The 14,012-nt window shown below is 38.1% G+C and overlaps 1 protein-coding gene and 2 pseudogenes across 3 annotated transcripts in view; 2 read left to right on the top strand and 1 right to left on the bottom strand.

Moving 5' to 3' along the window:
* The window catches only part of Atad2b (ATPase family AAA domain containing 2B), a 132,108-nt gene that overhangs the window by 33,255 nt on the left and 84,841 nt on the right, over positions 1–14,012 (bottom strand). For all 3 annotated transcript variants that reach the window (XM_028875559.2, XM_037198134.1, XM_028875563.2), the window contains exons 19-20: positions 7,249–7,434; positions 3,088–3,223 (exon numbers count right to left, since the gene is read on the bottom strand). In XM_028875559.2, the coding sequence (XP_028731392.1) occupies positions 3,088–3,223; positions 7,249–7,434 (322 nt within the window). The remainder of the gene's footprint in view (positions 1–3,087; positions 3,224–7,248; positions 7,435–14,012) is intronic.
* LOC114697341 lies at positions 6,068–6,987 on the top strand (annotated as a pseudogene).
* On the top strand, positions 12,285–12,384 carry LOC114697490 (annotated as a pseudogene).

Genomic DNA, 14,012 nt, shown 5'->3' with positions numbered 1-14,012 from the left:
CAGATGGTATAATATTAAGCAAGGTGATCCAATCTCAGGAATAAAAAAAACCTACATGTTCTCCCTCACATGTGGATCCTAGCCTATAATGTAAAACAAATGTACATGTGGGTACAAAATGTAGAAAGAAGAACAAGAAAGGGTAGTATCAGGTGATGAGGAAGAAAGGAATGCATGGTTGTGAAAAGATATAAAGCTATTAATTTTTCTAATTTTGAATTTGTTGTGGACTTTTTTGCTTGTTTTCTTATACAGTAGTTCACTGGAATGTATAGACATTGCGTCTGTGAAAGTGCTTGCTTGAGTGGCTGTTAAACTACCTGTGGGGTTTTTATTTCATTACAATAATGTAATTTTTATATTTTTAAAAAGGAAATAGGCCAGGCGGTGGTGGCGCACGCCTTTAGTCCCAGCACTCGGGAGGCAGAGGCAGGAGGAGCTCTGTGAGTTCGAGGCCAGCCTGGTCTCCAAAGCGAGTTCCAGGAAAGGCGCAAAGCTACACAGAGAAACCCTGTCTCGAAAAACCAAAAAAAAGAAAAAAAAAAAGAAAAAAAAAAAAAGGAAATAATGAAGATCTTATACAAACTTTAACCAATTTTACCCACTGATGAAATCTTGTAAAACTATATCATAAGAAGGAGGAGTTATAAGACATTTCTATCACCACATATAATTCTTTCATGTGTTTATTTACCATCTGTGTGCTGTAATCATTTGTCCATTTTATTACTGAAATGTTTTATTTTCTACTGTCAAGTGCTAAGAGATGTTCACACAGTCTTCATTACACTTTTTTGTCAGGTGTATGGATTATAAAAATTATCTTGCAAGCCAGGTGTGGCAGCACATGCTTTTAACCCAGCACTCTGGGAGGCAGAGGTAGGTGGATCTCTGTGAGTTTCAGGCCAGCTAGAGCTACACAGTTGAGATCATGCCTAAAAAAACAAAACAAAACAAAACAAACACACCACAGCTTTTATAAAGCTTTTAATTTTAATAGAGACAAAAAAAGTTTTGTTCTGTTTTCTTGGCCTCATACTAAAGCTCAGGACTCAAACGCTAAGTATTTTCATGAATCTTTAGCATGAAAAGTGAAACTCAATGAAGCAACTCAAAAAGGAGAAATACACCCAGAGTGGTGGCTCATACCTGTAATCCCACCATTCAGGATAGTATAAGACAATCATGAGTTCAAGGCCAGCCTAGACTACATAGTGAGGCAGAGGCAGTAAGATGGCTGGCTCAATGGGGGAGTGCTTGCCTTGAGGACTTGATTCAATCTCCAGAACCCACACAAAGGCAGAAGGAAATGAACAACTTTACAAAGTTGTCCATCATATACATACACAAGAAGTAAAGAATTTAAAACATATAGAAAAATAAAACATTAAAAAAAAAAAACCCACCAAAACAGAGAATCCAAGCCAGGCATGATTCAGCCCCAGCACTTAGACAACTGAAGCAGAAAGATCCTAAGTTCAGGGTTAGCCTGGGCTACAGATGAGTCTATCACAAAATAAATGAGTAAATTCACATCGATGGGACTAAAAATATATTTATCTAAGAGTATAAAAAAGAGTAAAATTAACTGTTTTCAGGGTAAAATATTTGGTATACTAACATAACACACAAACAACAAAAAATAAGACAATTAGATATTTATGGAAACATAACAACGTAACAGGAAAGGGAAAAATATTTAGTATCCTACAAGAACCATTAAGAGACATATAAAGAACAAGGCTGGGGGTGAGGGGGTAAGGAGTGGTTCTGGTAGGAGCTGGAAGAAGAGTGGGAGTGAGTATTCAAATACACTTTATGCTGGGGCTGGAGAGATGGCTCAGCAGTTAAGAGCACTGGCTGCTCTCCCAGAGGACCCGGGTTCAATTCCCAGCACCCACATAGCAGGTAACAACTGTCCGTAACCTCAATTTCAGGAGACACGACACCCTCACAAGGACATACATACATGCAGGCAAAACACCAATGTTCATAAATAAAGAAAAGAAAATATTAAAAAATATACTTGTGCATGTATGAAATTCTCAAAGAATTAATTAAAATGGCATTTTTTTAAAAATAGAACTAGGTAATATGGGCTTAAAATTATTTTAACAAAAATGTTTATTTCCTCATAGAGGTTGAAAGATTAAGGAACAAGACCTGATCTTTTATGTACCTTTAAAAGTTGGGAAAAAAATTCCTCTTCAATGTCTTACACTGCAGTGCTTCCCTAATTCAGAGAGCTAAGGAACAAATTCTGTAGTTTTCCTTAATACTATGGCTCTAAACCCAAGAAAAATAAATGCTTAAAACAAAACTACAGTAGTCTTTCAAATCCACATAATATATTCTAAAAACATATTTTAAAAACTTATCAAGTAGAGCACTCTGATTGTTCAACCTCACTGTCAACGGCACGGACCCCCTCTGGTTCTGTGGGAGAAGTGTCTGGTGAGGGGTAAGCGAGGAGGGTGGACACTTGGAATGTGGGTAGCACACTGCATGGACTGGGCCCAGGAGGAGGAAACAAACTGTGCTCCAGTACTCACTGGCCTTCCTGGTTGCAGAGCAGTGAGCAGTGTCTTGCTCTCCTACCACTGTGGTGCCTTTCTCTTTGGGATCGACTGCGTCTACTCAAACTGTGAGCCACAATCAACCCTTCCCTCCTGATGTTATTTGTCAGCATTTTGTAACAACAGAAAAAAGTAACTAAAATACCATCTCTTTGACTATCAAACCTGTCCTGGTCCACAAAGTAATCAATAACTTCTGTTATTCATAACCTGCCATTTCAAGTACCGGGTACTTCAAATAACTGAGACAATTGAACTGCTAACTTTTTCCCCTTGGCTTTTTGGGCTGTTGAATGCAGAATCTACCAGAAGATCTGAAGTTGTGCTTGATGAAACTTTAACAAAGATGTAATTCTCAATTGGATCAGGTCAACACAATGGCCATTTTCAACACGTCCATCTAGGTCAGTGAGATGGCTCAGTGAGTAAAGGTGTTTGCCACCAAGACTGACCATCTGCATATTTCTTAATTCCATTCTGTCTTTTTTCTTATAACGCTTCAGGGACTTACCAGTATGCTTCCTTCGTGGTGGTGCCATCGATGCCTGATGGAGAATAAGTTCTTGGAAAAATTTTCTTCGATCTTCTTCAATAGGCCTTTGAATATATAATACCTCTTCATACTGTATTCTAAAGATACATTTAACCTATACATACACACATACACAAAGAAAGAGAATACAAAATTAAAAGCATACATATTAAATCAAATTACAATTCCTTCAATTTCTTAAAACACAGAGCATTCATTCTGTTGGCAAAAGGTTTGACTTCATAAACTAAAACACAACGGAAAAATGTCCAGTTGTCCAAGTCATTAAAAAGTGATAGTATATATGTAAAGATATCAGATAAAAGCAGAGCCAATGATTGATTATAATAAATTGTTGGAAATAATCTCAGAGAGCTATTACATAGTACCAAAGAATAATTATTTAGAACCAGAAGCTGGAAGCATGTTAACAATAACTTTTTAATGTCTTCATATATCTTCTAGCCTGGTCTACAGAGTGAGTTCCAGGACACCTACACAGAGACCTTGTCTTGAAAAACAAAAACAAACGAACAAACAAAGCCTTCATATTTCACTGTATTTCTCACCCTCTGTTTTTTCCAAACTAAGTCTATTTCATTGTATCCTCTGCAATCCTGGTTATGCTGTCAGTAAACTAGGCTTCCAGACATTTCACAGACTACTCCATCACACCTTACATGAAAATTCAAAGTAAACCTAAGTCAGTAGCTCTCATCTCAGCATTACTGTCTGCTAATTTCAACTCTCATCTCTCACCTCTACTCTATCAAGGTTTTCAGTACACAGCTCTCCTTTCCAAGATACACTACTTAGATCCTTCTGCATCATCCACATTCATTACAACGACACTTAACACTGTCTTTGAGGGCTGGAGAGATGGCTCTGTAGTTAAGAGCACTGGCTGCCCTTCTAGAGGTCCTGAGTTCAATTCCCAGCAACCACGTGGTGGCTCACAACCATCTGTAATGAGATCTGGTGCCCTCTTCTGGCCTGCAGGAAAACATGCAGGCAGAACACTGTATACAAAATAAATTAAAAAAAAAAACAAAACAAAAAAACACTGTCTTTGATTTTTTTTTTGTTTGTTTAGTTGGTTGGTTGGTTGGTTGTACGTCTAACTTCTACCTTTTAGACTCCTAGCTCCCTAATAAAACCTTTTCTTACTTTTTCAAGTATTTCTCCCATGTCCATGGTTTGCCTTCTAGTCTACCAAAAGTGCCCACTGATGTACAAAAGTTTTTAATTTTTGCAAGACCAAACTCATTTATAGTCAGTACTTTTTTGTTTTTGCCTTCTTGGTGTCATATCCAAGCACTCACTGTCAAACATGGTGTCATGAAGTTTTCCACTTATGCTTACTTCTGAGAGCCTTAAAGGTTGTAGCTCCCATTTACTCCCCTCCCCATCCACTCCTCCTGTCTCCATTCAATAAATGAAATATGTTAATTAGTTAAATAAATGAGAAACTGGACCCTGTGGGGGAAAAAAATCAACTGAAAATGGATTAAAAACCTAATTGTAAGACAAGAAATCTATAAATTCCTAGAAGAAAATGAGGAAACTCCTTGGTTTTGGCCTTATATCAAAACATCATGTTGTGCACCTTAAATAAACACAACCAAAATGAATTAGGAAAAGTTAGAAAAATGGCTCCGTTGGGAAAGCACTTGCTACTCTTGGTGGTTTGAACAAGAATGGTCCCCAAAGGCCTCCATAGGCTTATATATTGGAATAGCCAGTCCCCGCAGGTGAAACTGTTTGGGAAGGATTAGAAAATGTGTCCCTGGGTTATGCTTTGAGGTTTCAAAGCTCTTTTTGCCTTGTACTTGTGGGTCCAGAAGTGAGCACTCAGCTACTGCTCCAGTGCCATGCCTGCCTGCCTGCCGAAGCTATGACCCTCAAATACACTCTCCTACAAGTTAAAAAAAAAAAGAAGTTGTAGCACTTACATAGATCTTTGACTTGTTTTGAGTTGATTTTGTATTTGGTGTTAGATAAGCATTCAGCTTCATTTTTTAGCATGTAGAATAGACTTAAAACCCTTGTCAAAAATCATGTGATGGAATTTTCTTAGTTTGTATTTACTTGTGTATAAGTGTGTGCATGTGCATGTGTGTGGGTGTAGCCATGCCTGTGGAAGTCAGAAGACAACTTCCAAGGGTCAGTTCTCTCCTTCCACCATTTGGATGGCCTGATCACAGGTTGTCAGTCTTGGCAGCAAGTGCCTTTACTCACTGAGCCAAATTGCCTACCCTGGATTTCCATATTATTAAGTTTTAAGAGTTTGTCATGCATTTTTAATGTCATTCATTAGATAAATGACCTATATGAAATCTTTTCACACAGTTCGTGGCTTGCTTTTTCATTTTTAGTGAAACCTTTTCAGTAATAAAGTTAATATTTTATTTTATATTCTACTACTGCAGCTTTTCAAAAAGGATATTATTATTATTATTATTATTATTATTATTATGAATATATGTGTGAGTGTAGGTTTGTGACAGAAGGTGTTGTAGCCACTGCAGCTGAAGTTATAACTGTCTGTGAGGCTACTGATGTGGGTGCTGGGAACTGCAGCCTGGCCCTTGGCAAGATTATAGGCATTCTTAGCTGATGAGCTATCTCTTCAGCCCCATACTATAGCATTTTCTTAGCATTTTAACTTTTTCAATGTCTCTCTTCCCTCCCAACTTTAATTCTTGTATGGTAGTGTTAATCTTTTTTTTAAATATTCTATTCATTCACTCAGCTGAGATTTACTGTGCTTGAAATACAGGCATGCACAGATGTCTATGCATGTTTATAGGTATGTAGCCAGAAACCACGTTAGGTAGTTACAGTTACTCATTGTTAATAGACAAGACCTGTCTTAAATTTCAGATATATTTTTAAAAGAAAAATGCACAATAATATTTCACTCAAAGTTTAATCCTACTAATAAAAAGCTATAGGTCAAATCCCATCAACCAATCTCACAAAGAAAAAAGAGGATCATTAAAAAGGGACTAGTGGCCCTTTTGGCTCTCCCCGCAGCACCGTGGCGGTCGGCAAGAACAAGCGCCTGATGAAAGGCAGCAAGAAGGGAGCCAAGAAGAAAGTGGTTGATCCATTTTCGAAGAAAGATTGGTATGATGTGAAAGCTCCGGCTATGTTCAATATTAGAAACATTGGAAAGACACTAGTCACAAGGACTCAAGGAACCAAAATCGCATCTGATGGCCTCAAGGGTCGTGTGTTTGAAGTGAGCCTTGCTGATCTACAGAATGACTAAGTTGCGTTTAGAAAATCCAAGCTAATTACCGAGGATGTTCAGGGCAAAAACTGTCTGACCAACTTCCATGGCATGGATCTGACCCGGGACAAAATGTGTTCCATGGTCAAAAAGTGGCAGACCATGATGGAAGCTCATGTGGATGTCAAGACAACTGATGGTTATTTGCTCCGTCTGTTCTGTGTTGGTTTCACTAAAAAACGCAATAACCAGATACGCAAGACCTCTTATGCACAGCACCAGCAGGTCCGCCAGATACGGAAGAAGATAATGGAAATCATGACCCGAGAAGTGCAGACAAATGACTTGAAGGAAGTGGTTAATAAATTGATTCCAGACAGCACTGGAAAAGACACAGAAAAGGCTTGCCAGTCCATTTATCCTCTTCATGATATCTTCGTTAGAAAAGTAAAAATGCTGAAGAAACCCAAGTTTGAACTGGGAAAACTCATGGAGCTCCATGGTGAAGGTGGTAGTTCTGGAAAAGCTACTGGTGATGAGACAGGTGCTAAAGTTGAGCGAGCGGATGGATATGAACCACCAGTCCAAGAATCTGTTTGAAATCCAGATTTCTAATAGTGACAAATAAAAGTCTTATTTGTGATTTAAAAAAAAAAAAAAAAAAAAAGGGGACTAGTGATCCAAGAGCTTGGCTTTCTTAGGAAGTCACACACACCCTGGGGCTCTGTTTTAGGCATGAACTGTCTCAATCTTCACAGCAGTGAGGAAAATTATACCAAACAAGAATGCTGGCTAATAATAAGCTGTAGATCTGCTATAAAAAGTGTGATGTTATTCTAATTAAAAGTTATTTAACAAGTCAACTATGTTTTTAACAATAAGGCAAATATCTGAGCACTTCTCACCTCTTCAGGCAGCTCGCTGTACATGGTTTCAGAGGTAGACAATAAAAACACAGGTGAGAAGGATGGTATATCCTGTAGCAGGGTCAGGAAAGTCGCTCTCACAGTCTCGCTGACAGCTTCCCACCAGTCACCAATATGAGGCATATAAACAATGCTAGGAACTGTTCTTCGGGCTTCTCGAAATATCTAAGGGAAGAACCAGAGCTTTAAAGCTCAAATTAAGTACTCTAAAGCCTACATAGCAACCCCTGGATACATTAAATATGTCAATCATCCCCAAACTAAATGTCTTCAAGATAGGGTGTGCAAGTCTATATGTGTAACCCCTATATATTCATGTATCATCACCAAAAAAAAAAAGGTATTTTGCAATTTAACTACTCCTATTCAGTACATATTAATAGGATAAAGGCAGAAAGTTGTTTTAGTTACCATGTACAAATAATAAGGAACACCACTATAAAAAAATAAGCATAGGGGTTGGGGATTTAGTTCAGTGGTAGAGCGTTTGCCTAGCAAGCGCAAAGCCCTGGGTTTGGTCCTCAGCTCTGGGGGAAAAAATATATAAGCATAACATCTCCATTGCCCTACTAATTTAAGAGTTAGTGAATTTCAATAAAGAAGAAAAGGACAACATAGTTGAAGTACTTGGGCACAGTGCCTAAAATCATTCAACACATGAATACATATTTTGACCATGTTGCACTACCCTGGAGCTTAAACTTAATGAATTTTCTGCTTATACACTTATTCATGTCTTTCTATTACTTTAGCCTCAATTCTTCACAGTCACAAAATATCCTTACTCCTCAAAGAAAATAAATAATAATAATAAACTGTGTGGTGGTGGTACACCCCTTTAATCCCAATACTCAAGAGGTAGGCAGGCAGATTTCTGTGAGTTCCAGGCCAGGCTGGTCTACAAAACAAGTTCCAGGACAGCCAAGGCTCTTACACAGAGTAACTCTGACTTGAAAAGCCACAAAAATAAATAGATAAACAAGCAAGCAAGGGCAGCCAAGTCTGTTACACAGAGAAACCCTGCCTTCAAACGCCACAAAAATAAATAATAAATAAGCAAGCAAGGAGCTCTGAGACATTTCCATTGTCACAAAATTCAAAATGGCATTTTCTTCAGTTGTTAAAAACCATACTTCCCATCACACTCCACAAACATATAACAGTAAGAACCGGATTGCTAAGCCAGAACTACTCTCCTCTTTGTGTAAGCTAACAGCAGTTGAGCCCATCACTGAATTCTTGCAATGTTAATATACAATCTTGCCATTGTTTTTAACAAGTTTAGATACAAACATGAACATCTGACAACTTGAAAGTTTTATTTTCTAGTTATTCCCCTTATTTTAAATACATTGCAAGGAGCCTCTGCCATGTAAACGATAAATAAGGACCTAACAGAAATGATTAGGAGCAGATGTAGTAACGCATGCCTATAATTCCAACTTTGTAGGTGGCTGAGAAAAAGGACCACATGTTCCAAGACAGATGGGACTACATATCAAGTTTGAAGCCAGCCTGGGCCATCTCTCTCTCTCTCTCTCTCACTCACTCACACACACACACACACAAACAAACAAAAATTATGAGAAATATGGAATAAAAAGAATTATTTTTATTTCATGAGCATGCTTCCCAATTACATGATATTTTACACATACATTAAACCTTTTGAATAATATAAAATGTGCTGCCAACTCAGTAAGTAACCAGATGAAAGAGGCTCAAATAGACTCTCCCCCAAGTTTGAAGAAACATGTGTTCCTTATTACGTGTTCTTCCTTTGCTTGATATTTGCATATCCACCAATCCAGAGCAGCTGAAGAACACGGTTCTCCTTCAGGACTCACAAATTCTAACTTTTACATAAAGCACTCTTATCCTAAATCTTGAAAATCCATGTTTTCCCCTCCTCAAAGTTCTTACAGAAAATTCATAAAAGAATTTTTTTTTGACAATGAATAATTGTCAAAAGAAAGGAAACACACAGGAGTTCAAAGGCAGCTGAGACATTCATTTAAAAAAAAATTGCAGGTGGCAGTGGCACCAGACTTTAATCCCAGCACTAGGGAGGGAGAGGTGGGTGGGTCTCTGTGAGTTGGAGGCCAGCCTGGGCTACAGATCGAGATCCAGGGCAGCCAGGGCTGTTACACAGAGAAACCCTGTCTTGAGGAAAAAGAAAAAATTGCTGCATGTTGCCAAGATCAGGCATGGTTGAGGAAGACAGTAACTAGTTCTGACTGGTAAAATGAGGGGAGAGAAAGGTGACCAAAGGAAAAAGACTAGCAAACAAGAGCTCACTCACAAACTTCACAAATGGACCACTAAATTTAGTCATGCACCTCACCACATGCCCAGTGTGTAAGAGAAAACAAAGCATGCCCGTACAAAGACAATTTTTGCCTGTCATTCTAGTGCTTCTGTTTGACTGTCCGGGAATTCACGTTGAAACTATTCAGCTGTTATCAAGCATCAGAGTGAATGGGCCCTGCACATCCTAACCAGAAGGCTGGGATAATGGGAACTTCATAAGGGCAGAGGTTGAACAATGCAGTGTAACAAGGGCTCTGGCTGCCTGGCAACTGTAAACTACCCACAGACATCACCATTCTCAGAGACAGATTTGATTTCGATTTCTTTTCTTTTTAATCAAATCCTCTTCAAACTTTACAATTTGAACATAACATTGTGTTATTTCCAGTGCCATTAGGAAAATATCCTTTTCCTTATAGAATTTTAAAAATTTTATTAGAAAGCCCAAGCAGATAAGTCTAACACAAATATAGAAAAAATCCAAAAGGCTTCACCTTTCTAATCCATGAGTATAAAGATATGACTGCAGAATTAATCTAACCACAGAAGACTACATGAGATAAACAACATCTACAGATTATTTCCATGTTTCTCCTAAGCCTTTAGTTGGGAACCATGTTTACTTTCTAGAAAAATTAAAAAACACTATTAAAGTATTTTTCCTTTTAATTCCTCAGTTTGTATCTCACAATATTACAGTATGCTTTCATATTTTTAAATATAAAACTAACTTGTTCTAATTTCCCATTTTTTTAAAGATTTATTTATTTATTTCAAGTATATGAGAGCTCTATTGACTTTATTCCAGAAGAGGGCATCAGATCCCACTACAGATGGTTGAGCCACCATGTGGTTGCTGGGAATTGAACTCAGGACCTCTGGAAGAGCAGCCAGTGCTCTTAACCTCTGAGCCATCTCTCCAGCCCGAATTTCCCAGTGTTTTATATAACTATATAACTATAAAGAGAGCTGAAAATATAGCTTAGTGGTGAAGTGCTTGTGCAGTATGTGGAAGAGCCTAAGTTCAACTCAGAGCACTTAAAACATAAATAAAAACAAATCTGAAACTAGCATTTTAAAATCCTTAGAGTATAAACACCAGAGAAAAGAAATGCAGTCTTATTGTGAATTGAGAAGTGTTGGTTTGGGAGTAATGAAAAAGCAGTCCTCCAATAGTTTACCCATGATCATGAGACTGACCATGTTTTGGTGTTGGGGATGCAGCAGGGTCCTGGGGATGGAACCCAGGGCTTTGCACACAATAGCCAAGTATCACTGAGCTACATCCCCTGATGGCAACTTTTAGAGTTGTGGACAAAAAATAGTCTTTGTGGAATCGAATACCTGTTGATTCAGAGTAGAAAAATAGAGCCTAGTTTTAATGAAGCGGCAACTAGCTGGGAACAACTGATGCCATTTGAGAACTAGAAAAATACTCACCTATAAGGTGTCTTGGATTGGTGGATGTGCAAGGTGTAGTAGAAAACAGAAAAACTGTTATAGAGAAAAAAAGACAGTAGGCCAAATTACTGAACCAACCGTTTCAAAATACCTCTGACATGACCAGCACTCTTGCACAAGTAAAGTGAACAGACACCAATGTCTGCTCACACTTCACTTCCACTTCCTGTGGCCTCCTTCTTGACCCAGATATTACAGCCTCTTAACTTGGTTTGCTTTTCCTTAAGGTTTTTTTTAAAAATCACAAATAACGTATGCTAAATATCAAAGGCAAAACTGGAGCTAATGTACCCATTCAAGGGAGCACTGCTGATATTAACTGTACTTAAATTTATAAGAGTTCTAATTATCTGAAAAGCTAAACTGAGAAGACAGTACTGGGAATACTGCTCAGTGGCCCAGCATTTGACTCCACAGACCACAAGCACACAGGCTCCATGTGTGAAAGGTTTGTCAGCTCTGGGGAATCAGACCCAGAATCTTGCACAAGTTGCTTAGTGTTCTACCAATGAGCTATAGTCCCAGCCCTGTGCATTCTTTTAGTGAAAAATTTATAGCCTCATTACAAAATGGTTATTTTGTTTAAAAATTGAAATCCAGATGAAAAAAAAATCAAACACAAATGTGAATAAAGCAGAAAGCTCAAAGCCAGTTAGGCTCTGTCTTGACTAAAGGAAAGAAGTGAATAGCTTTATGTCACCAAGAAACTTCCAGAATGTCACAGTTACTTAATTTTACAAGTATACTAAATTTAAGAAACACAGCTAAAGTAAATTTTGGGGAGCCAAAAACTAAATTTTTACAAAAATGTTAAAGCACTAATGAGTTGAATTCCTTGTATCTTGGTATCACAAGATATTATATATTACTGATGATTTATTCTATTAGTATCATTTTACTACATGCATAGTCTATTCACCTAAAATCTACTGAGCATCTTCTGTGAAAACAAGATACTGTCTGACCTCTGAAGATTAAGGATTTAAGAGGAAAGGGCACCAAATTTTTCTACATAAGTACAAAACCAGCCAGGAACGAAGCACACCTATGCTGGTTTCTCAACTGTGGCAATACTATAAAACAACCTCTATGAAAGTCAAATTATCCTTAAAGATTTCAAGAATTGAGCAACAGTTACACATTCTCAAGCAAGATAATTTAATTTTCTTACAAACTCAAGGAGAGTGTATACCACAGAAAAACCCAGACACTCATGTGAACGAATACAAAACACTAATGAGTGTGTGCTTCAGCAGTACATACATTAAACTGGAACAATAGAGAAGATTAGCATGGCCCAAGAACAAAGATGACACTCAAATCTGTGAAGTGTTCTGTATTTTCTGAGAGAGAGAAGACAGGAATAGAGAGAGACAGAACATAAAGTTGGGTGGGTAGGAAAGTAGGGAGGCTCTGTGAAGAGCTGGGGGGAGGGGAATGAACATGATCATTGTATGAAAAAATTTTAAGTAACTAAAAGGGGGCGATGTAAACAGTAATCCTGTAAAACTACCACCAAGTCCAAAAGGGCTTTCCCTGAGAACTTGCAGATACATTTTCTTTCTGGGAATGGAAAAATACTAAAACTTTCACTAAAAGTAAAGATTTAATTCACCATTTCAAATTATTCCTAACACTATACAATACCTAAATTCCAAGCTCTTGATAAACCACATATAGGGGCTGGAGAGTTGCCTCAGTCATTATGAGTGCATGCTGATCTTCCTGAGGACCTAAGTTCAATTCCCAGCACCCACATCAGGCAGCTTACAAGAGCCTGAAACCCCCAACTCCAGGAGAATCTGATACCTCTGACCTCTAATGCACTTGCATTCATGTGTACATATACCCACTCACATACAGATAAATAAAATAATAATCTTTTAAAAAGATAAACCACATATAGATTAATTCTAAATATAATATTTGTCAATATTGAAAACAATACAGGAGAAAGCATTCACCTTTGAGAATGAAAGATAAGTGTAATCAAAGTTATTGTTGATTTTTGTTCTGTTTTTTGTTTCTTGTGAGTTTGGGGGGAGATTAAGAGAGAAAGGTAATTCAGGCTGGTCTTTGGACTCATTATGTAGCCAAGTGCTGAAAGTGCAGGCATGCACTACCACACCATTTTTTTTTTAAACAAGTCTCTTACTATAGATTACTAACACCTCAGGGCATATTGTAGGGCTCAATAACTGTGTGAATTTGAGTAGCAACCACGAACGTTCCAAGGGTTCTCATTCACCTTGGAGTACTATGACATGTTCAGTAACGTAAGAGCAGTACATGGACACACACAAAACCCTATTATGCCTACTAGTGACCAGAGACTCTTCAAAGTACTGTATCTGAAAATGTGATCTTTGTAAGGCCTAGAACAATAACACAGCGGGGGGGGGGGGGGGGGGCCCGCATGTTTAAAAAAACAAGTTTCTGAAACCTTTTCCAAATTTGGTGAAATAGGACCCCTGGGTCTACAGTCAAAGAATCAGAAATTTCAGTAAATGCCGCCAAACAATTCTACAACACACTAATTCTCAAACAGTGAGAGAAACTCCTCAGTAGGCATTAACTCCTCTAATATATTTCACTCCTATTATCAACTGAGAGCCTAGGTATGCTGTGGGATGTCTTTCTTTATGCTATGAATATGTTTTATTACCATTGGTTAATAAAGAAGTTGCTTTGGCCTATAGCAAGGCAGGATATAGTCAGGCAGGAAAATCCAAACAGAAATACAGGGAGAAGAGGGCTAAGTTGGGGAGAGGCCAGCAAGCCAACCAAGAAGCAAGATGTGAAAGTAATGGCAAACCTCTGGCTGCTGTGGGCTGTCTTTCTGTATGCTGTGAATGTGTTGCTCTGACTGGTTGATAAATAAAGCTGCCATGGCCTATGGGAAGGCAGCTTAGAGGCAGGTGGGAAATCCAGAAGAGAGGGCACGCCATCCTGTTCAGGGAGCAGCATGTAAT

Source organism: Peromyscus leucopus, chromosome 22 (genome assembly GCF_004664715.2).
Source record: "Peromyscus leucopus breed LL Stock chromosome 22, UCI_PerLeu_2.1, whole genome shotgun sequence".
Lineage (NCBI taxonomy): Eukaryota > Metazoa > Chordata > Mammalia > Rodentia > Cricetidae > Peromyscus > Peromyscus leucopus.
This window is presented reverse-complemented; position numbering and strand designations above follow the sequence as displayed.